General features: G+C 41.2%; 1 protein-coding gene across 1 annotated transcript in view; it reads right to left on the minus strand.

The window, feature by feature from the left end:
• Positions 1–2,399: 2,399 nt before the first annotated feature.
• The window catches only part of lpar1 (lysophosphatidic acid receptor 1), a 34,519-nt gene continuing 11,009 nt past the window's right edge, over positions 2,400–25,909 (minus strand). Inside the window, exons 2-3 of the mRNA XM_068706013.1 lie at positions 19,063–19,818; positions 2,400–7,107 (exon numbers count right to left, since the gene is read on the minus strand). Coding sequence (XP_068562114.1) covers positions 6,782–7,107; positions 19,063–19,801 — 1,065 coding nt within the window. The 5' untranslated portion in view covers positions 19,802–19,818 and the 3' untranslated portion in view covers positions 2,400–6,781. The remainder of the gene's footprint in view (positions 7,108–19,062; positions 19,819–25,909) is intronic.

Consider the following 25,909-nt stretch of genomic DNA (forward strand, 5'->3'; position numbering starts at 1 on the left):
AGTTCCTTCTGCTCCCTGTCGCTGTTTGCTCTGCCTGTTCTTCAAAATGCATCGCGAAGCGATAGGTGCGGATACCGGGGAGGGAACACTCATTCACCGCGAATGAGCCGGCTGTCCGCTTCTGCAAAACAAGAGGTTTATCTGAACGCACTCTCTGACCTTCCTGTGAACTTGCAGAAGCAGCTCTTGATGCTCGGGGACCCCGAGATTCATGCTTCCATTTAAAAAAAAAAAAACGGCTTCCTGTTTTGTCATGATGCTCCCCTTCTGGTTTAGTACGTCTTTGCAGCTTAGAAATGTAATAATGCTTTAGAGGAAGATCAGCAGCGCTGCGGTTCCTGGACGTTCAGACTCAGCTTTTTTTTAGCGTCTTGTTGACTTTTCCAATGCGCCATTAAATTTCCCCGGCTGCTGATTCTGTCCATTCAAAATCATTAACCTTATCTGCCACACACACAGTAGGGGATGCATTTGTCTGTCACCAAATCGCGGAAAGTGTCTGTATTGACATTGTGATGAAGATGTGACATCCCCCCTTCACTCAGCGACGACACACAGGAACTTCCCGTGTGGCCCCGCCGGCTCCGATTGGCCCGTTCGGTGGAGCAACAGGAAGTGGGGAGACATATATCAGTCAGCTGGAGGCTAGTGCTCCGAAGCTGTGGAACAATAAACACAGCAGTGTGTGTTTCTCACACACACACACACACACACACACACACACACACACACACAGAACATTCTTCCATTTAAAAACATTTTGCTGCTGTAGCTGGGACTGCTGGTTCATTTGTGTCACACGCAACATTAGTGGCTGTCCACTCTTAAGAGTAGTGTTCAACATACACACATACCACACAGTGCAGTCCTGCATGTACAGCGTCTGCTTTATGTAAGTCCACATGTAAGTCCATTATTTATTTATTTTTCTCAACTTAATTTGATGTGCATTAGTCTCCTCATCTTCTTTCCGTTTTGTTTGTATATTATCAATCAAAGCATTTTGAATCACATTTGATTTACTTGAAAGATGCTTAATAAATAAAACTTGGTTGCTTAATGAATGACTGATTGATTTAAATGTGTGAGTGGGCAGAAGATGCTTCCACATAACAAAATGTCACGGCACAAGGTAGTAATGGTAAAATGATGAGCTCTAGGGGATTTGATTAGCACTAAGCATTATGGATGGTCATCTTCTACCAGACCATCATGTGTGCTAAAAAGTAGGATGCAGTCCTCAGATGAAACCCAATGGAGCGCGCCTAGATTTCACTTCATTTAGAGTCAACGAATAAACACGGACAGAAAATAAACCAAAATCCTTCAAGGGTGCGGGTGATCATCCCCTGTCCGTCATGGTTTCAACAAAAAGAGTTGCGCTCCTCGCAGCACGCCCTCCGACAGGCTCTTATCGGGTAAGACCCGCCCTCTTGAGATTGACAACCATTCACAAATGACAACCTAGACAAAATAGGTTTTGCGGAGAAGATGCTCATGAATACACAAACTAGCTCTACAACCTTTCATAATCAATTCAAGTTTAAATTTTTTTTTAAGTGTCCATTTGGGGGCAGCGGGACAATAAAGTTGCCATGACAAACAGCTGCTTATTTATAGATATTTATAAATAATTCTACCAGTGCAGCTTTAAACTGTTTGGGCTACAGTTAGAAAATTAGCATCTAGTTTCTCACTTGATTATAACTGCAAATGTACACACTTTCCTATTTGCCCTCCATGCTAACCTAACCACTAAAAGTGATCTCAAAAACTCCAATCGGAATGAGAAACCCTACCGTGTTCCTCTCCAGAATTTTGTCAGGTGATTTTCATGCAATAGCGTGCCACCTAACGGATTAAAAACATTATCAACTCTTAATCAAATTTTTGTTTTTTTGAGATACGACATCTTGTCTCTGTGGGTTTCTGGGCCTTCATTCCGCCAGACAAAGCACTGATGTTCTCTGGCAAACCGTTTCAAGCGAGCAACCACGCGAACCACACTGGGAACGAATGTGTCCCCCTTACAACATTAACACATGGTCACACACGGACGTCTGCTAACAGTCAGGGCTGTCTAAAATGTGTGAACAGCCTTGAGGTCTATGGATTATTAGGTCTAGCCCAAAAAGAAACCGCTTGCCACCAAGCATACATTATCAGTCTGTCTGTCTGTTCCCCGTTTACTGACTTTTTGGATGTCATAGAAACAAAAACACCTGTGGATAACAAAGAGTAGCAACGATAGCAAGGCTAAACGTGCAAGATAAAGTACGATCTTTAAAAAACATTCTTATAATGTCAATGACATGAGTGGCACAGTCGTAGGGATTTCTGAAACTCTGTTTTTGTAAATATTTATTTCAGAAAGGCCTTAAAACAACACAACACAATAATTCAGACTTTTCTCATGTTTTTATTGTTGCTGGGATATCAACACTCTGGGTGGACATTCATTGATATTGGCCCGTGCAGTATAGATAGTATGGAAATCTTGTTTACGTCTGTGTCACACTTACTTTCTACTTTCTACTACTGGTACACGGTTTGTTAAATCTGAGGCTTGGCAACAAAAAAACATTTAAAAGCAACGTGTCACTTTGGAAGAACAGACTTTTAGACGGTTAGGAAGACCTCGCCGGTTGCTCGTACATATCGTCATTCTATGAATACACTTTGGGGTGAACAGTTTTTGGTATGAAAATGACAACATTTATCGAGTGCAACACACACCGCCCATAGCAAATATTGGACATTCAGACAGAAGTAGTCAGGATATGATGGCAGGGATGTGCTAATCTGGGGAGCTAATGTGATAAAACAGTTTTTCAGGAAAGGTCCCGCATGTTGAAGCTGGGAAAAGGACATTGTCCTACCCTGACATGCATAATAGCCTGTGGACTTACATGGAAATCAATGGGTGAAAGTGTTTTGACAATAGTCATATGCCGCCTAATGAAAAGACAAAAAAATTCAAATTGATCACTTTAAATTTTCAATCAGTGTCTCCACATGGATATATTTTTTTTATCATAGCACACTGAAAACAAAACCATCTGTATTCATGAGTTCGAACTCATTTAATATAACTTTTTGAGGCTGTGAAAATAAAAGTAAAAACATGCATCAAACTTTCTGTAAAAGTAACACTGACATTAATCTTTGTTTACTTTAAGGTAATTGTAAAAGGACGTTTTCAGCAACACACGGAATTAAAGAGTAGGTTGAAACCAGCGGAAGAGCTCGTATTCACTGACCGCCACTGGTTCAACTTCCCACCTTGCTGCGGTGATGTACAAGCGTACTCTAGGACACTGTGACATCACTGATGGGTGTGGTTACAGGTGCAACGAGGCACACTTTAAACCAGAGAGGGTGGTGAAACACTGCTTCTCAGCCTGGTTTTAAGTTTCTCTTTCAGGAGGACTGGAAGGCACTGCACACATAGATATCTAGTTCTGGGTCACAAACAAGTTAATAACCGTAATAGTCGACAGGAAATGCATTAATTAGGCTCACAACACAAAAGAGCTCATGACATAATAACCATAAACAAAATCCTACAGTACGTTTGGACAGATTATAACACACTTAAATTTACAAACACAAAAACGCTTTCCCTTTGGTGATTAACTTTGAATAATATATTTTATATACATACATACTGTACACATATACTTACAACAGTGTACAAAATAAAGACACACTGGTAAACAGAGGCATACGAAGACAGACAGTTTAGTTGGTTTGCGATATAACCTGAAGCATTACTTTGTTAGAAAAATTGTTACAGTTAATGTCAAATATGGAGGGTTGGGCCCAGAGCCGAAGACTGACAAAGTTTGGTCAAAGATACAATGAGTGGCACTGCACCTGCTGCTGTTGTGGTTAGTCTATTGAGGCCTGTTGTGACGTTAAAAGAAGTAAAGGATGCACCATCTCAAAGGCAAAAATAAAGGAATTAAGTAGAATTGTCTAAGAAGAAAATATCTAAGATTGTTGCCTGAGAATTTTTGAGTTTGTTTCTTTTTTTTTTAAAGTGGAAAGGCACAGCTTGTAGATTAAAAAGGCCAACAACAGTGAACAATATAATCATAATTCTGGATAAAAGAACTTCAGTTGCCTAATAGACAGGGCGACATTTTGACCAACTCTGACAGGCACAAAAATACCAGCTGACTTAATTTCAGCAGCAGCTTAAATCCCTGACAAACATCTTGCTTCCTGGAAAACATCTGGCTGTTCGCTTGTTTGGAGCTTTGTCTATGTATTTTGGCGAGAATGTGTTTTGATTCGAGTCACCACAAAAAAAACGTTCAGCTGGTGATTTTTAACAACGTACATCACAGCATCACTAGGCTGGCTGACTTCAGCTGAATCTCAAGTTAATAGCAGACAGTGGAGGAGTGCACTTGAGGCAATAAGATATCATCATTCAACAAGAATATTATCTTAAGAGTAAACTGTGAGACGTCATTGTTGTCAGTGCCCCTTTAAAAATAATATATATGTATGCCTTTATGCCTGTCACCCAGATACGCATGAGACAAGTACAGAGTCCAATCTGTAATATGTGCCACCTTACAGTTACAGCGTGTAGCGTTTGGAGGATCTACAGAAGTGTATCATGGCCCTTTTTAGGCTGCCGTGTTTCTACAGTAGCCCAGAGTGGACAAACCAATCACTGGCTCTAGATAGAATCATTTTTACGCGTTCACGTTTTTGTGCCGGGCCACTGAATTTCCCCTACACGCTTGGCACAAGGGGAGAAGTTTCAGTCAGTTGCAGTCTGCAGCCTCACCGCTAGGTAGCACTAAATCCTACACACTGCACCTTTAAATCAATGGGAGCTTTAAACGCATGGCATGTCCCTCTGTTTAAGACGCCATGAGGAGGGACAGCGAGGAGACAGAGGCAGAGATGCAGAAAAAGGTTTGGATTATTGGTATCTGCAGCATTTCCAAATAAGGACTGGTTCACAAAAAACAAATCATAACTTCAACCTTCTTATATAGTGACATAAAAAAACATCATATATTATTTTGGATGGACATCTGTATTACTTCATATCACCAATAACACTGTCGCAGCAACAAAAAACAAAAAAGTGTGTACATGACATTCAGTTTCTGGTAACAGGAACTATATTTACGCACTTTCCTTTGAGTGTTTTGTAAAGCAGGGTACTGTGGTACTGCAAGCGCGAACTTCATGAAAATGAGGAAATTCACAGATGGTAATGTTTCATGAATACTGCCATAAAAGATGCACATTGGTGTTTTCAGCTAATATTTATTAGCGGCTCAGCTGAAATGGCACTCATGAGTTACATTTAGTAGGCAGGACCAAAGGATTTCCTTCAAACTATGGAGAGAAATATTGGAATACAACTGAATGATTAACCAGTGGATTTGTATTGGCCAAGCTATGCAATTGGTCTGTGGGTCAGTCGACCTCTTTGGTCCAGACTGAAATATAACTGTCATATATAACTGTATGTACTGTCGTGACACTCGCGGGTCAGTGTTTGCAGTCAAAACTGTTACTTCTGTCTCATTTGTGGCAAAGTTGAGTTTGTCAAGTACAAATAAGGCAGGCATCAATTTTATCTTCATGTCCATGCTATAAAAAGACGTGACGGCCCATCTTGCCACCTCTCACAATGAGTAAACACCAAACTGTAACTTTCACATTCACTTTTTCCTCAGTCAGCCTGGTGGAGACGCTTCGTAAAACCACGAGAGGCAGACAACTCAGCACATTTTATGTCATGACCCAAAGTCTGCAAACACTCGGCAGAGATGACTTTCACCGTGTCTCCACATAACACCATGGCACAGAGCCTGTTCTAAAACCGCAAACACCCTCCTCCTTTTTACTGAGATCCCTGGAACAACTTGTCTCTAATTCCTTAGAGGGAACAAACAACAGATCCCGGACGCCTTGTGTATTTAAGTTGGACGAAAGGAAGAAACTGGATTCACTAAAGCCTTATCAGTGGGAGATGAGGATCAGTGGAATGATGAGTTTTGGTCGCAAGGTCACTTGTCATTGAAAGATGATTGAGGAATCTGCTGCAGAAATAAATAACGGCTCTGGTCACTTAAAAAATCCATAATGGTCATTTTTGGTAAGTCGCTAAACATGTCAAACATGTCAGTACTGATATATTCATTTATCTTATGAGCATCAGCAGGATGTTCCATAAATGGTTCACTTTGACGCCTGCATTTTGGAAAGGAAAAAATCTGTCTTTTGTGTGTCTTAAAATTTTAAGTCTTTCCTCCCAAACAGAAAAAGAAAGAATAGTGTTCGAAAAGAGTCCTCCAATGGATGTGGAGTAACACCCCAATGGTAGTGTGATGCTGAATGTAAAAGGTCTGTATGATGTAACAAGATCTTTCTTCAGAATGGGGATCGAGGGGAAGAAGTCTGAAATTACAGGATACAAAGTTAAAGAACACTGGAGTACTGGCATTACCTTCATTTCACAGATTACTTTTAAATAGTTCATACCAGCGTTGTCCATGACAACACATTCAAAACAATTAATAAACAACTAAGCAGAAATACTAACAGCCTATCAGAGTCCTCGTAGACGTCATCCTCTTCTTCGCTGCGATCTCATCCAGGTCGTCATCAAGTCATCTATCTAATCTTCATTCTCCGAGTCATCACCTTACTGTCTTTAGATTGAATCATGTTCGCAGTCCCTCTCAAACCTTCCCGTTCACCTTCTCTCAGTCAGTATCTCCAACACAGATCCAGCCCTTCCTTTTTATACCACCGAGTGTTCGTTGTTGTGGTGGTGGTGGTGGTGGTGCGCTCCGCCACTCAAAACCGTGTGGTTGGTGGACGACGCGGACCGGTCAGACCCCTCCGCCACCGTCCCGTTGACATTCTCCTGCCGCTGGCAGCACAGGATCTGCCTGAAGGTGGCGCTCATCTCCTTGTCGCGGTACGAGTAGATGATGGGGTTCATGGCCGAGTTGAACTCGGCAAGGAGCAGGAAGAACTTCTCATAGGTGAGGACGTTGCAGTTGGCGCAGAAGACGTCGAGGAGGAGGATGACCAGGCCGGGGGTCCAGCAGACGATGAACGCACCTGAGGAAACACAAAGCAGAGGTTGGAATTGGTGCTGAGGAAAACTGTTCAGGAATATATATATAAAAGACTTATTGTTACTTTAAATGGGAAAACAGGCTGCAATCTCTAGTTCTGAAAAGTGAAGTCAATGCTGAAGTGTCTTAAACCTGCATTCTTACTAACGGCCATCAGGGGGCAACTCCTCTGATTGTATAGAAGTCGATTTGAAAATGGCCCTACTTCTCTCTTGATTCATTCCCTCAGTAAATATTGTAAACATGAGTTTATGGTCTTAATCTATAGTTTTTTCTTCAATATAGCATGATGTTCATTTAGTAAATGATGGTCCATTTAGAGTAAAATATACCTTTTTTGCTTTAGGGCTACATTTTCATTTTAGAACTTTAACCCTTTCACTGTGTGTTTTCACTTCATGAAAGTTAACTGAAACCTTTATGGTCACCTAAAAATGTCTCATCCAGTAGTCAGTGTTCGGTTGTACTTTGCTCCACTCTCTGATGTCATTTTTGGTTGCAAAAAAGGAAGATGGCAAGGACCAAATACCCTAAATGGCGACGGCCATAAACCAAGACGGCAACGGCCAAAATGCCAAATTTAAGGCTTCAAAAAGTCTTATATGAAGTCTATTCCCATTCTAGTTGTTGATCCTTGACCCCAATGGCATGGCCTCATATGGCATGGTTTGACTGGAGAAAAAGTTTTGTACATTTTTCATGTAATTTATTAGTAGGCTGTTCTGGGCCCATGGTTTTATCCAGTTACACCAAGACACAGATTTCACTGATGATTCGTATTTTGCAACAGGATTTTCTAGGGCCTACATGTGTATAATCCATTATGAATCTCAAAGGCAATTACTCACATCACATGTGTATGCATCCTGAAAAGGAAAAAGTGCAATATATCTGTATTTGAAGCTAATAACAGAATTTGAGAGGCACACAAATTAAAGTAGCACAAAAACACAGTTTTTTTGCTTTGTTTTGGTCATGAGTCACTATTATTAACGAGTGATCAAGCACATGTTCTGAACTATACTAATTCCTGGTTTCCTCTGCCTTTTAATGAGCCCGACAAAACACTTGTGCTGAATGTGCATCTAATGCCACAAAAATGTGATGTTGGCCTGACTTTCTTTTACCAAGAGAACATACAGCACTGCATTTCACCAGTATATGGATTTTTTGGATTTGTATTTTCAGGGTTTGGACTTTGCAGTAAGTGCTCGACTTGCTGGATTCTTGCAGTTTGAATTTGAAAAACTCTTAAATGAGTTAATAGTTGTAAATCATGCATCACTGATGACTGGCTTTGGTCTGACTCACAATGAGAGACAATGATTCACTGGGACTTAAACTGGAGTAATGATGACTTGATCAAAATGGCATGTCTTTTCAGTGTCACCTTGAAATTTATACCGTGTCACGCCGCACACAGGAGGCATCCAGCCACCTCCACCTTATATATATTATGGTAATGTCACATTCTGGGTGTGAACCAGGCAACTCCTTGTCTTTCCTCTCCCTCTACTGAACCACAAAAAAGTAAAGAAGCAGAAGATTTTGAAAGTGCATCCTACAACACAACCACTGATGGGACCTTAACATTTACAGTATAGTAGCTGAAGCCACTCTGCCTGGGAGCTAGTGTTGATGGTTTTGGTCTGTGTTGAAACTAAGAAAACAAAAAAACACACTCTACAACCACATCACCATCACTTAAGAACCGCACCATCAGTCTAGAGAAGAAAACCACCCATGTCACTTCATAACCACATCTAAAACTTTTTAATGACACTTTTTATTACATAGTACTTTTGTTGTACAGTGTTTTCAATTACTTTGTTTTTGCGGGTACATTAGGTTACCGGTTATGGAGCCTCAAAAGCAAAAAAATAACACTAAAAGCCAGATTGATTTCTAAGTCATAATAGTACTCAAATGCATGGTGGTATTGAATAAATCATCAATTTATTTAATTACCTTTAAATTGACGCACTCTTATCTATCTCAACACTTCCCATTATTCTATTTTTTTTTTTTTTGTTGATAGATACATTAGTAAACAACTGGAAAATGTTTCATGGGGAAAGTGGGAAATATGCCATTGATTCAACATGCTATAGCTAGCAGAGATTTATCCCTCCCTTAATCTAAAACATCTACAGAAACATAAATCTCTGACCTCGACCTCATTGTTGCAACCAGATCTCCAGTATGCCATCACCATATCTACAACCTCCTCACCTCATTTGGGTGAGCACAATGCATCATCATTCCTCTGATAAGACTGGGGGGGGGGGGTTGGGGTCACTGACTCATCACTCATGAATGTGGAGTTCAAGTATTGTGAATCCAGTCGACAGATGCTATTTGTCACAACTATAGGACAACTGTAGGGCATTACACTCTTGAAGCAGTAAGGCAAAAAGTCTTGATGAGAAATAGGGCGAGCAGAGACAGTGGGGGGGGACGATATTGACAGACAGGCCTGTTATCTGTTAGTGTTTTGCAGGCGGCAGCTGCAGCGAAGGATTGACCTCACTTCTCAGCTATGCAGGCAGACTCTCCAGAGTTTGATAAATTCGGCAGAGAAACTATCTGAGTTGTCAGGAAGTGAAACATCTTTCTCTGAACGGGATTCAGCACAGAAAATAAAAAATAAAAACAGCACAGAACTTCAAGTTAAAAAAAACAAGACAAATACTTCTGACAAGCAGGATGATTGTTTATTACTCGACCACTTTCCGGCTTTTAGCATCACTGTCTCATTTTGAGTTAGTGCCGATGGAAACACACAGCCTGCTTATGAAATCGACCCTAACCACAACCTATATTGTTGTTGGAGTGAGGCAAAAAACATTACAAAATAATTCCTCTAGTTCCATAAAACCTGCTGCTTCTTTAACATGAGTTGTAAATGGAGAGCGAAACATATATATTTACAGGATATTTGTCCCCCCCCTAGAGTGAGAAAGAAAACAGTCTTTGTGTGAAGCTATGACTGGAGAGGTTTCACCCCTCAAATCCTTTAATTTCCTCTCTGGATCCAGGGGTATATGGTTGCTTGTGTTACACCCTTCATCTCAAAAACTGCCCCTTTTACTTATGCCCAAACAACAAACGTGCACGGTTTAGCACATAGGGCAGGGTCACCCCCACAGAGGGTAGTTTTTGTGACAGTAGGAACAAACATATTTTTGCTCAAGTGATTCAGTACTTGAAAATGCCACATGGAGGGAAAGAGAGAAAATGGAAAGTCAGTGGAGGAGAGTAAATAAACACGGCTCCGATGCGGGCCTGGAAAAATTTGGAAATGTATGGAAAACTGCTTTGACACTTCCCAAGGCGTGTATGGGTGTTACCGTCGCAACAGTGTTTGATGTGACGTATTGGGCCTCATGCAGCAACATCCTCTTCAATTTCTTAATTAGAGACAAAATAAGAGAAGTCAACTCCAGACGCACCAAAAGTTCGTATGGGCTCTTCCCCAGGTGTGAATGATGAATCCCACTTGATCACACATGTGGCCGTTTGCTTACTATTAGAATAGGCAACGCCCCCTAAACACCATATAAGGGCAGCCCTTATGCCGCGTGCAATTACTCGGACACATGCCTAAGAATTGAAAAAAAAAAAGCTTGTGAGAAGAAGAACTTTAGCAGTTGCTGTACAGTGAAATAAAATGAAGCCGAGTAAACACTCCATACAGAAGCTGAACGCAATCAATATCATGTTTTATAGTCTTTATATGTGATCAATGGTATTTCTTTAATAATCCAATCATTATAATTACTCTAAAATATATATTTTTTTACGTTTTTGAAATTTAAAACTTATGTTTCCTTGAGATGGACGGTCTTAACCACTCAGAACATCCCAGAAATCAATGGCTGCTAACAAAATAAGAAGAAAAATTAAGATTAAATTTGTTCTTGTCCCATATGTGACATTTGAAGGATCATCTTCAGCCCTTGTTGAAAGCCATGTCTTTATTTTCTTATTTCGACCTCCTGATTTTTAACAGTCAAAACTTTGACTTGTTTTTTTCTTCTTTCTTTTTTACCAGGAATACTTTTTTTATTATCATCCCTAGCTGTCATGCTTTTTTTTTTATTGCTTTTTTTGTGGCAGAAATAGGCTTCCATAAGAGAGAGAACAGAGGGCTATGGGAACAAAAATAAGGAAATAATGGAGACCAGATTACAGCAATGAACTCCACACTCCTACAAACACACACACACACACACACACACACACACACACACACACACATATGCAAAAGACACAGATCACTCATATGTGGAGAAACACACACACGCGAACACTCACTTACATAACTACACATGGCTCAAAGACGGACGGAGGAGCTCTCAAACATGACCTGAAAACGTTATGACGGCGTTGAGAAAGCACTCAGTGATTGTAATGCTAAGTAAATTACGAAGGTTTTTTTTTTTTCGAGCAATGATATTGGTATTTTCCTGTCCCTGCACAACACCTCCTCCTGAAGATTAGGAGATGTGGATCTCTTTCCGCATCTAGCTTGGTGTTTGTTACGAGAGGCTAGGCTCTAACGGCCAACGTGTCGTGTTTCTTGCGGGGAGTAAAGCATCATTAAGAGGTTTATGACGTTGCTCACCAGTGTTACTCTCTGCAGCAGCTTGTCCGGCTGTCCTCAGTCACATGTAATGCGCTACAGAATTCCATAAACACAAGGTCAAATGGCTTAAAGGATCATGCTGGTGCTTTTGCATGTTTTGTCCTTTAACGACAAATTACACGTTTTTGGTTAACAGAAACCAGAGAGGTAATGGACATTGTGTCATCCAGCTTTATCAAAGTGACATTAACCCAACTACATTTGCTTTAAGATTCCCTTTTTGGGAGATCTAAAAGATGTTCTCACTTCTATGAGTGAGTTTGGGGGTGAGGTGGGGGTTGGGTATCGGTGGGGTGGTTTCCACAGAACACTGTCGACAGCTGACATACATTGGTTATGTTTAAAGAATGACAGCAGTGGTTCCCTTAATTTGACCATGTATCTACTATCATAACCAAGTAGTCATATCTAAACCTGTACCACAATGTTTCCCTAACTTTAACAAAGAAGTCATTTGAACCCCAACACACATGGGCAAACACACATTTCGTCATCTCAATTTAGGACTTGTTGGGGAGACTAAACGTTCTGGAACCTCCTCCAATCGTAGCTTGCTAACTTTGACAATTTGAGCAACGTACATCATAGGTGATCAAAGGGGGAGGTGCTAGTCTTGCAAGTCGTTTTGTCAGAACTGGATAATGGAAGAGGGAGAAATGAAAACATATGACTGGTTGACGCTTCATCGCGTCGTTGGAGCATCAAAAAAAAAGTTGAGACCAGCTTGACTCATGCGACGATGTCATTGGCATCCATGCAACACAGCATTGCTAAAAATGTACCTTAAATTAAGTAAAACCATGATAACTTTTAGAATTAAAGATAAAATTGTCAGCAGTGATGTCAATATTTCAGTATATCAAGAGAAAGATATAATTGCACAACCTCGTGTACAGCCCTTTAAGTGTCTCACACCTCTGAGCTCCTCTACATTGTGCTGATGCATTCGTGCGGCTTCAAATTCTGCTATCTGGGATAGTCACGCCTTCCTATCACAGTATTTCTCACATGTCTTCACGTCGGCTTAAGTTTCCGCTAATGTTCAGCTCTCTCGGGCCCATAAATATGGATAAACCTCCAATATTGAATTACTGCTCTCATTCTCCTTTGTGTTTCATCGCCTTTCTTCCCATTAATCTCGCTTTCTCTTGATAGTTTCCTGTCCCACTCCTCTCCTCCCCCACACTCTCTCTTTCTCTCATTACCTTATCTCTCCTTTCTTAAGCACTTCACCCCTTTCTTTCTCCAACCTGTCTTCCTCTCTACACCCATCCATTTCTGTTCATCCCTCTATCATATTTCCCCACCCCGACCAATATAAAAAAAGAAAAAGATCAAAGCCATTATCCTGAAATGGCCCGGTGGCTTTCCATTTGTCCGCGAAGGGATTTCTTTTTCCCCTCTTTCCCACATCACCAACTTCCACACACACACACACACACACACACACACACACACACACACACACACACACACACACACACACACACACTGGGGATTAGATAGATGTTCCTATTCAGCAGCTGAGTGTTTACAATTATTGATAAAGAGGCTTGTGGTGGACACTAGAGATGGGAGTCTGGTGATGGTGTCATGGTGATCTAATGGGTCGAGAAGTGCGCTTTTGACTGGAAGTACAGTGGGGTCTTTGAAACGGCAATAATGAGGGTTTTTCTGCTCGACTGGCACAAACAGGCTGGGAGATATCTGCAGAGCTGTTGGTCAGCAGCAGTGACTAGATACAGCCACCAAATTCTGAGTCCAATTTTTTAAAATAGCATCTGATTTAAAGCGGCACCTTTAGTACTTGAATTTTAAAAATGATACCAGTAACCGTCTTAGCATTTTAGCTTAGCTAATACTAAATTGTGGCTTCAGTCTATGAACGCAGATGTTTTCTTATTTTCCAATCGACTCTATTTTGCACCAAAACAAATTCCTTCCCATAGCTGCTATTGGTTAATGGTGTCACTTTTTTATTTATTATGTTAACAGGCAGAGTTGATCCAAATCCACCTACAAATCCAAGCAAGCTTGATGTGTGGTAGTCGTTTGAGGACACTGTAGATGTTTGAGTGGAGCTTGCTAGAAATTAACAACTGGCTCTGCAGGAACAGGACTCATGCAGACAGATGCTGCCGTTGTGAGCGACTAGAAAAGCTCTGTTGCATTCTTGCGTTAAGTGCTTCACACAAACGCACAGAAAACAGGTGATATCGCGAGCCAGTCACGTTTTCCGCACTGACGGCGGATCGGAGGGGTCACCGTCAGCTCTGCAGTTGCAGAGAGAATGAAATGTGTGTGGGTGTCAATTTTGAAATCTAGCCATGAAAAATCTGTGTGCTCTATAACATTGATTGGTTATACATTGTGGGTTTCAGTCAGCGATATGGCATCTGTGTGCATGTGTTGGGACGATGGTATGTCTTGGCGCTCCGCGCTGTCTGACGATGTGGGTGCGTACAACACCATGGGCTTTGACATAATCAAATCATTCACAGACTGACTGTATGAGCCAGCACCTGACACATACACATAGGGAACAAGGGTCACGGTTGATTCGACAATGCAGTCGACTCATTGATGAGTGATGTGGAGAATTTCTGTGGGTGTCATTCAAACATTTTATTTTTTTCAAGCAGAGAAGTGCCAGTAGCTGAATGGACCAGCAAGACTGTCTGTGACCAGATCAGTATTATTTGACAAGATTTGGTTATTGTTTAAATTAAAGGTATAGTACATCTGCAATAAAGCTGATGTCTGCCGATATATTGGCCTGGCCAATTTAAAACGTATCAACTAAATATCCTCATAGCCTTTTCCATCATAAAACTGAAACATTTAAAAGCATGAATCTCACCTTTGTGTGGCTTTTGTGTGTGTAAGTTACGTTACATGACGAAAACGTTCTATCTACAATGTGATTTTGTAGCTGAATTCTCTTTCTGAAAAAGAAAAATCCTTTAAAGGTACCCTGTGCAGTTCTCTTGAAAACACACCTTCACTTTCTGTTTGTACATGTGTGTATATATTCTATTTCTGTGTGTGTGTGTGTGTGTGTGTGTGTGTGTGTGTGTGTGTGTCTGTCCCTATCTCTATTGTCTTTGTCAACAAGCCAGATTCTGGTTTAGTTTTCCCATCATTTGACGAAGCGAGTACATCCAACTTTATGTGAATGGAGCCATCCTTGTGTCCCACTGTTCTTTATCGAGCCTATGGGGTTTATGTGAGTGTGAGAGAGTCTCTGTGTATACATACTTGTGCTGCGCTTATGAATGTGCGCAAGTGCGTGTAACCAACTTTCCTCATCCTGTCTTTCCAGGAAAAGAAATCACCCATGGCTGGTTTTGCAGCATCCTGAAAGGGACAAGTGGACAGAGGACAGCAGGCAGCAGGGGAGCACTTATCATCATGTGGTCGGCAGCTGGGAAGCTGGGAGATGCTGGACGGGGAATTTCTGTGGGGTTTTACTTCCTCATCAAGCAACAAAGGCTGAACCCAGTACTCACAGGCAACTTTAACCCCGCTGGAGACAAAGTTACCTTTTTTTTATTAACGTTGGACAGTGTAAGACACAAAGAGGCAAAGAGGGATGTTTTTTTGTTCAAATGCACCCTTCTATCTGTGCTCAAAAATGACCTCACTCAGAAACAGCAGTGGATTTCAGACTGAACCAAAACACATCACACCCTTGCTCAAAAGACTTACTTTCCCAGTGAGGGTTTGGCATCGGTAATAAGAAGGATTTTATTTTTTCCGGGAATTCAAAACAGTAAGGATTCAAATTAATAATGCTGAGATTTATTGAACTATCGAACTGAAGGAAAACTGTTCATACCAGAGGCAGACGATTACTTAAACTTGCCTTTGCAGTGCAGCCTAAGCCTAAACAGATGCTCACTGGGCTTTCTGCAGCTTTTACTACAATGGAAACCCACCCGTATCATTATCAGACAGTCAGAGAAAATGGCGTAGTACAAAGACCGTCAAAAAAAACATATGGTATGGGGGGGTTGTCAAACAAACACAGGACTTTCACACAGGAGACCACTGTTTGTATCCATAAATGCTGTTGAGTTATTTTGAAATTACGTGTTTTCCCTACCTATTATGCGTTGTTTGTTTACGTACCTAGCCCAACCATGATGTTATTTCCTAAACCTAACTAAGTGATTTTGTTGCGTGAACCTAAGTGCTTTATGTGTGAATTCACAACGTTAACCACATATTTATGTACTGGGTAAGAAAGTGACGCCAAGCGTCCTGACTGCGCGTCAGTGTGTTATGAGTTGGGTTATAGAGCCACAATACTTTACAGGAAAAAAGTTTTTGTTTGTTCACAGTCCTACTGGTATGTTTTAGGGAAGGTAAAAAAGAGGTATCAGTCAAGCATACTTGAACTTTCCTTTAATCGCAGCAGTCGGCTATAACCAGAGTATGTGATTTCACTTCTCCTTCAGTATGTTGCATCCTGCTGATTCCAGATCCACCTCAAGCTTCGACAATCACATCTTGACCCCAGGCCGGTCCTTTACTGGTAGAACCTCATATTCAGCAACTCCAGAAAGAGAGCGTGACATATTTAGTTTAATTTCAAAGGAATCCACTGCTGTTTCCAGATTACCTTGAACATGTTATCTATTTATAGTTTTTTTTGTTGGGGGGGGGGGGGGGGGGGGGGGGGGTATTATTAAGTGTTAATGGACTCAGACTTTTCTCTGTCATGGTAAATAAAAAACTGACTATATAGGAGCAGCTGCAATGACAGGATGGCTGTCAAACCGATGAAAGTAATCCACTAACATCCTAATTACTGTAATTTACTTTATGCACCTTATACCTTATAGCCATTGGAAGGCATGGAAATGTCTGCAGAAGAAACAGAGACACAGAAACTGCAAGGCAGGTTAAACAAGCAGAAACAAACAAAGCATCTCCACGCAGCAGAAAATGTATGTCCTTCAATTTTAAACATACTGCAGACTGCAGCTGTCCACTGCTTTGAATTAAGTGCGGAGTAAAGACAACAGAGGCAACAGGATGAGATAGCACAGCGCATAAGAGACAAATCACACAGAATCCTTTGGTTTGTTTTGTCTGGGACCAACACATCGTGGCTTCCAGGCAGTAAGAAGTCTCTTTCCCACAATTCACTCTTCAATGACTGAGTTAGTGTGCTACTGTGCTATAACGTAAAAAAACCAACAACAAAAAACAGCAATGCCTCTATTCATTACACACCACTGAAGAGGCCTGGAGACTTGCAAAGTTGGATAAGTTCCTCGACTGAATGGGTCGACATAAAACTGTCAGACTGTACGCACAGCTTAGCTCGAAAGTAAAACAGGCGCTGCTGCTGCATCAGAAGAGAGCATTGTCACTGCATGGATGTGTTTGCAACCACCACACAACTGGACCATACAGTATTACATTGAAGGACAATTCCAGATTATTACAATTTGCTTCTTATTTTCAGAAGTATTTTATTTTATTTGTTTCCCAGTGCACCCTTATATTGCCCCACAACTAACTGATAATGTTTTATCAGCTATAGACGGGTGGATTAGCTGTGAATATTTCACAATTGCTGGCATGCACTGGCAGGCTCGTGAAAATGCCCTCATAATATCTCTTCAGGTGCATACTTGTATTTTGGGTTTCTGATTCAAACATTCAAAAAACCCACTTGATTTGTCTACTACTGTCTGTCTTAATATATCCGCATTCACCCTCTGTCTGGGTGTCGTGGGTGAAGATATTCAGATAGGGGGCAATATATTCTAATATGTGACATAGGAAGGTGAACAAAATGTGAATGGCTTGTTGAATCACGTTTCCTGATCGGATGCCCATAAAAAATAGAATGGATTGTCTTATTCCACAGTTTGTGTGGTGGTAAGCACTCCAGATAGAGAAATGTTTGTGCAAAAAAATCTTTCCCGATATACCCCATTTATTACAGCGTTGCATCTGTCCCATTTAATGACAAACCTTCTCAATTAGTGTTTGTTGACATATTTAATCGTAGATTTTGTCGACGCAACTATCTTATTTTCCATGACTAACACAAGACGATGACCAGACGACACCAACATCATTAAACACAAACTGTGACTGTAGCAATACGCAATTTTGTTGACAAAAAAAATTGTAGTTTGAAAAATAAAACGTTACCAAAATCAAGTTAACTGCTAAGTGAAGGTCAGCCCTCCGGAGCTGTAGTTGGCTACCGACAGCAGGACTCGGAGTACTGTCTACTATTAAACTAACTTACTTAAATTAAACTTATCTATGTCAACAATAGTGCTAAGGGGATAGAAAGAAGGTGATATTTTGGCACATTTTGGCGCTGATATTTTCTACATTGAGTGAAATGTTCAATATAATCTGATGATTAACAAAGATGAAAACGCCAACAGTTTTCATTGACTGAAACTATACTAAAATGGTTACATTTTCTTTGACTGAGATAAAACTAAAATGCCCAGACTTTTAGTGACCTAAAAAGAAAACAGGATGTAGTCATTGTCAGTCGTTGCATCAAGTTTAACTGTGCTGTATACATTGGACATGTTCAGTGAACTGTTGTGTTGTCTGGGGTAAAGCCAAGACATTTAAAGGCTTGTATGGGGATGTCATGAAGACGATCTGGAGGCTCCTTTCTCATATTACTCTAAATCTTTCCTAAATGTTTGTAAGTATTTCCCCAACCAATTTGCAGAAGTGAGCATCTGTTCCATCTCCACTTTCACTTTCATCATAAAACAAAGAAAGTGATTTTGCTTACGGTGAAAAAACGGAGCAAAACCGTGTATTGTACACTGTCAAAGTCAACAAACCATATCTGTCAATGTGCTATGACAGCAATGTTTCACCTCTTGCACCTGAGATGGACTGTATCAAGCTACTCAGCAACAGATGCTCACGGTCGCCTTTGGCCTCAGCAAAATTACATGTAAAACAACCGCTTTTCATAAAACTGCAATCACAGCGCATGAACGCCATTTGTAAGGGGACCGGGTTGGCTGAGATGGTGTATACAGTCGTGCAAGGCAGACACTTGTGTTTGTGCTGAATGATGCAGCCTAACAGATAGGGCTATCAACAGATTCATTGTTCTGCTACTGTGTAGCTGATGACTTCAAATGTTGCATTCATTGCTACAGAGATATAGTACTAGAGATACACAGATGTAGCTTGCTAGATAGAGATTGATACAGTATAAATGAAGCAGATAACTAGATAAATGGAGATAAATGGATGGACAGACAGATTATATCTCTTCCTTACCCAACACAATCACCACGGTTTTCAGCAGAGACATCATGGTATCTCGGTTGCGCCGTGGCCCGGAGCTGTGCCGCGACATCCTCATGGTCCTCTGGCGCACATAGACAAAGATGTGGGCGTAGAGCGTCACCATGACAACGAACGTCACAAGGTTAAACACCGCCCAGAAGACCAGGTAGGAGTTGCTGTAAAGCGGCGCCATGTTGGAGCAGTGCTCGAGACTACAGATGCAGTTCCAGCCCACGCTGGGGATGGCTCCCATGACTATGGACATGGTCCAGATTATGACGATCACCACCACCACGCGGCGGTTGCTCATGCGCGTGTGCAGCTGCATGCGGAACACGGTGATGTGGCGCTCAATGGCGATGGCGAGCAGGTTGGCCACGGACGCCGTCAGGCTGGTGTCGATCAAGCCCTGGCGCAGCAGCCACGTGGACACGGTCAGGCGCCTGGTGTTCGGCCCCGTGTTGAACATCAAGTAGAAGTAGGCCAGTCCGGCGAAGAAGTCAGCAGCCGCCAGGTTGGCCATCAGGTAGTAGATGGGGAAGTGGAATCTCCTGTTGACATAGATGGCGATCATCACCAGGAGGTTGGCGAGCATGATGAAGATGCACACAGTGATGCCCAGGCCCATCACCAGCCTGCTGACGGTGTTCCAGTCGGTGGCAAGGTACTTGCCACTGCGGTTGTAGAAGAAGGCGATGGTCTCGTTGTAGTAGCACTGTTCATTGTCCATGGCGGCAGTGGTGCTTTCTGAAGGGAGAAAATAAATTAGATATGTTAGGAACAATGTATGTGTGTATCTGTTGGTATGTAGAGGCACTGATGATTTTATTTTGAAAAAGCAAGGTTTATTTTTCACATGCACTGTTCTGTAACACTGCTCACCATCTCAGGACAATACCCACAGATTAAAAACACTACGGAAAGGCTAGATTCCTAGATTTCTTTCTGCTTGTTTGAAGATCACAAAAGATAGATTGAAGTGAGCAACGGCACTGTGTGTGTGTTGGAGTGTGAGTCTGGGCCTATGTATTTTATTATTCCAAAATTACTTTTGATGTGGCAACATTTGTGCATCTGAATTGCAAAGGTCACTCCCGCTCAATAATTTGCATTTTGATTTTTTTCGGAATCATCAATCTATACATCCAAAGGGCAATAATATGATAAAAAGTGTTATTTCGCTACCATTTAAAGCATGATAAAGGTTTTTCAGAAATAATACTCAAACTATATATTCTCATGGGTTTAGGACACCAAAACAACATTTGTCTACACTAAACAGAACGTGTCGTTATTTTTTTAAGCTTCTGTCAAGAATGAGTTGTTCCAAAAATGCATATATTCCTCTTTCATAACACTCATCACAAAGCAGCGCTTTAGGAAACATGTGGACTTAAGCTGCTTCCTGAAACATGGAAAAAACCCCCCTTGGATTTACACTCAACATGATTAGTGGTCGTGTGTGTGTGTGGTGTTATGAGAGTTTCACATACAGAAAAACAGCCATCGTTAAGATATGAACAGCAGCTTTATAAGAGCAAAAGACGATTGTTAGAAACAAAACTCCTATTGTCTGCAGTCGCAAGTGTGATGTGTGTGTCTGCGTGCTCGCCCGTTATGTGTGTGTGCAGCTGTGTGTTTATGTTTGCTGTGTGAATAAACCCCTGTGTGATATGAAGCTGCCATGTATTTATTGTTTTTTTCCATCTGGTTGAGCGTTCCTGCTTTAAAAAAAAAAAAAAGAAAGAAAAAGCGCATCAGAGGAAAATTGAGTGGCAACACGGCACTTAAGAGTCGACTCACACGCACATAAGCACACAGGAACATGTGTGTGTGTGTGTGTGTGTGTGTGTGTGTGTGTGTGTGTGTGTGTGTGTGTGTGTGGAAGTAAGACGGAGACGAACGGAGAGGAGGCTAGGGGACGAGGAATGAAAGGACGAGTATTAGAAGTTCTGCGTCAAAGGCCGGTGTTTTTTGTGGAAACGCATGTCTCTTCATTTACCTTCCTGTGAGACCAACCACATCCCCTAAGCCCTCTTTTTCTCTCTGCAGTGACACAGCAAAGAACATCTCAGCTCTGCCAAAGCTGAATTGCAAACATGAGGGATTCTTTTTTCAGGTTTTTTTTTCAGGTTTTTTCAGGTTGTGATTCACAATCACAACCTTCACCTCTCGAAAAATTCAGATAAAAAATAAGGGAAACTCCTGGGGAATGAGGCAGTGTTGAAAGTTATCAAAGCTGAAGTTTGGCCAAAAATATTTTTCAACTCCTGCACCGCTCAGCTCTAAATCCCATTGGTACTGCAGCCTGCTGTTCTGACGGTCATGATATACAGGACATACATAAGGTAATGGGTGAGTTTTGCCGGTAGCAATAACCCATAACTCAGTTCCTGACTGTGCTTTTGTTCTGTAGAACCCTACGCTGTAAATTCTAAATATAGTCCATTCCTTTTCACCATAATCCAAGCCAAAAGCAATACTGTACATCAACTATACAGTAGACCGGCTCAGAATGTTGCCAGCGCCACAACATCTTTATATCCCTTAGCCGAGGCGGGCGTGTGTTAGGCATGGCCGTGCACCAGTAACAGTATAAAGGAAGTCCTAATCAATTAAATAAACGGTTTTCTGGGCTCTGTTTATATGTCCAATTTCCTGCGGCGGGGCGATAAGGGACTCCGTCTGCAGCCATGTTTGCTTGGAGTGGCTGTAAAATGTTATTTCATTCATTGAATCGCCACGATACCGTATCGCTCCAGGCAAGCGGGATGTATCTGTTTCTTTTCTGCTCGTTGGTTTCTGAGGCAGAAAGAAATAAACACTGGCCAGTAATCATTCTAATAGGGCTACCTTTTTTCACTCCATGTTTTACTGTATCTTTTGTTTTAAAATTATTTATTTTTTATTCTGGACCATTCAAAAGGATTAAGACTAATTTAGAGGATAGTTTCCCAGTGCTCATATGTACATTGAAAGTGTTTTTTCTTTGCTGTTAACATTCCTTCTATTCAAACCGGCCTTATAATGCATGTGATACTGAACTTCTTTTGTACAAAAGCAATAAAGTAGTCCATTAGATATGAGTTGATAGATAATTTCAATCCCTCCTCGGCATTGTGTGGAGGTTGGTTTGTGTCTTTTTGCACTACACTCGTCTTTTTATTCTTTACAGGCGTTTCGGGGAATAATGCAACACAAAGGTATCGAGTATAAACAGCGTCGTTCATGCTCCAAGCTCGAGCGCCGTCTGCGGAGGCTCGCCCTACTAAGCCCTACTAAGTGCAAGTATTAACAAAGCTTCATATTAACTTCAGATATGAGTATATTTGTCCATGGAACGAGGACGGTGGATCTTTTAATGGGAGGTATGAACAGGAGCAAGCAAAAACTGTGTCAGCACACGAGTATTGCTTTAAGGTAGAATTTTTAACTTATCCTTTAAGGAAACTTTTAATGATCCGATAACACTTAATCTAGAATGAATGTTTATGCACACTGCATGCCTTCATGTGCATTAAGCGTGTCGTGGTCGGAAAGTAGCTCGAGGTCAACGCTCTAGAAACCAATTTGTTGATAGTGCGCTGAAAGCAGCCTCTATCCTGTTTTTAACGGGTCTGTTGTTCCCCTTTGGTGTCTGCGGTGAGTTTGTGATTTCCTTAGATACATTATGTAATTCTGAGCTTTTAATCATCGCTTTTAATCCAGTGAAAGCCAAGCACTAAGAAGTGTTGAGTGACAGGATAGATGCACGGTGAGGGAGTCTCTTCGACAATACCCCCCCCCCGCGGATGAAAGCCCATTCATTCTGCTTGTCATCTGCGGTTTATGGCCGTTAGACGTCTGGAGGGAGTAGCCTCCGGGGTTTAGGTGCTTGAGGCCAGCCGTCAGTACTAGAAAGTGGAAGAAGTGTCAGTGGCCTCTCAGTACACATTCCCAACACTTTCATCAGACCCTCGGAGCCTGCAGAGAAATATCCTGTCATTGTGTGTGTGTGTGTGTGTGTGTGTGTGTGTGTGTGTGTGTGTGTGTGTGTGTGTGTGTGTGTTTGTTTGCAACAGACGGTGGGTGGGTCGTGAAAAAGGGAAATATTGAGCAAGAAAGAGGACATGAAAAGAGGGGATTTTGGATTTCTGTGTTCCTGCACCTGGGTGTGTACGTATATGTGCACTATAAAAGAGAGAGTTTGTATGACTAAGTTGTTGAAGCATTTTCGTGTTTGTGTGTGTGTGTGCATGTATGTTTGAGCGGGAGAGGAAAGTTTGGGAGTGTGTGTGTGTACAATGTGTTAAACCCCGGGTGTCAAAGACAGAGAACAAAATGCTCGCTGTGCCTGAGTGTGTGTCGACACACTCTCTTCATGCTTGTTAGAAATGTGTGATAAAGTCTGGCTGTGTGGAGGGAGAGAGAAAAGAAAGTGTGTGTGTGTGAGTGTGTGTGTGTGTGTGTGTGTGTGTGTGTGTGTGTGTGTGTGTGTGTGTAGGTGTGTGTCTAACAGGCTATGAAAGGACCACCCTGCAATCCACACAAGTGAGGTCATAACTCAAGCATCAGGGCTGCATCTGTATATTCATAACGTGCACCCAATCTACACACACACACACACACACACACACACACACACACACACACACACACACTTAATTATCTAAGTCTCTCTTTTACTGTTACAAACACACTTTGTCTGTTCTTTGCAAATGAGCAAACTCATAAATATGTAATACAGGTTATTATTCTCATGTTTTAACTGCAGCTTAATGAAACTTAAAGTCCCTAAGCTCCCTAAGTGCTCACAATGCTCGTTGAAATGAGCAAACCGTGAAGATGAGATAGCAGTCTCATTGAAACCAAAAAGTTTATGTTCATTTTATGGACATTTTCTGAATTGAATATGAGGCATCTTGTGGGCAAACTTGACATTTTGATTTCAGGGCACAGAAATGGAACGGCTACACATCATGGCAGTCTGTCTTTTAGATTTTGATACACATGGAAATTTGGGCCTTACAGCGGTGCTGAGGAGGCCACACATATATTGAAGGAACAGTGTGCAGCAGGGCAGAAATGAAACATAACATTAAGTACGTTTTCTTACATGTATAATCACCTGAAAGTAAGAACTGCTAGGTGCTGCAAACAAATGACAAACTTCTAACAAAGTACCTATTTTAACCCAAACTATGATCTCTCCCTAAACCCTAACCGAGTGTTTGTGCTTAGATCTAACCAAATCTTGACTGCAGAGATACGGTCACGTCATAAAACACATTTGTACCGTTTTTGGAAGGCACAGACAAGCGATGTCATCCTGCCGATAGTGGCGCCAGATCAGAAAGTGCCTATACGTGTATAACTGTCTTTTGGAACAAAATTTGCTCTAATGTGGAGGAATTGTTGCATCACACATATGCTTACAGCCTGAGGCAAAAATATCCATTGTTGATCCAGCATTCAACACTTCCTGTATTTTCCATTGAACCTCAATCTAAGATCAACAGTGGCCCGTGCCCTATCACTCTAGCCATTGCTCTCACTATTGCAAACATTGTTATCAAGCATCTTCAATTGTATCTATTTTTCTTTTCATTTAGTTTATACTTACTGCCACTTAAAAATATGTTTTAATAGTGACTGTACTGTGGGTCTGAATGTCTTTTGAGTTTTGTAGGTTGTAAGAGCTTTTTGAGATATTGCTCTAGATATTGAATTGGTATTTATTAGATATGTGAGGAGAAGTCATGGATTAGTAAGTTGTCCTTGCTTTTTAAGAGGCATCTGCACTGTACAGTTGTGACAATGATGAAGGCCAGGTGGCCAACAACGTTTTGTCTTGAATTAAGATTTCTCACCATTGTGAGCGACCCTCCTCTGGCGTCATTGGTCAGTAAAATAAGCGTGGTGGATACTCCGCATGTGAGTTTATCTTTGAGTTTGAGTTATCGTTGGTCTAACACGTACTGAGATAAACTGGCTGGGTCCAGTCAGTAACTAAACACAAGTCTGCTTCCAGTTTCTCAACAATCCATCATCCAACCTTCTGGTTGCTGTTGTTAATACAGTCCTGAGAGGAATAAAGCTTTATGGGGAACACAGCTGAATTACATGTTTGACAGATTATTCCTATGCAGAGAGAAAGTTTAGAAAATATGCTCATATGAAGCTGATTTGGATGTTAAAGTTCAGGCAAAAAATGCTAATGTTTTATAACCCAGGAATGATCCCTGCAGTTCATGAGAAGGCATTATTGGCTCTGTGGTTTCTGGCTCTGTCTGAATTATTCATTTTCATAAAGAAGTCACGTAGCATCTAAGAGTTATTACAGATATGCATAAATTATCATATTGAATAATGATTCCAGTGTTCACATCTGGGGCATAATGATGGTGATTTTTAAAGATGTAAAACTATTTCTAGCGTATGAAATAAATCAATCAAACTGCAGAGTTCAGCAGTGCAGCATTTGTCAAACCAGACTTTGATCTGAATGAGTTATGAATGATGGAGGTTTGATCTGAAAGTGAAGTTTAGCTTATTTGCCAATACATTTGGTTAACACCAGGACCCCCCCAGACGGTATGACAGAACATTTTTATAATGCAAATGCATCTGTTTGAAATTACAAGCCTTTCAGCCCACAACTTTTCCTAAATGTGTCTTTTGATGTTCTCTGAAGCCTAGAAGGTAATAACATAAAACACACAACATTTCTGAGCATTTATTCCTCTGACTGCCACCTTTTTCAAATAGACCGCATTAAATATTATACATTATTACCACATAAAGTCATTTTTTTTATCTCTAATGTAATTCCATATTGCAATGTTTTTGAGATCAGAGC

Source organism: Cebidichthys violaceus, unplaced genomic scaffold (genome assembly GCF_023349555.1).
Source record: "Cebidichthys violaceus isolate CVI_PGR_0920_01 unplaced genomic scaffold, fCebVio1.0.p SCAF_12, whole genome shotgun sequence".
Classification (NCBI taxonomy): domain Eukaryota; kingdom Metazoa; phylum Chordata; class Actinopteri; order Perciformes; family Stichaeidae; genus Cebidichthys; species Cebidichthys violaceus.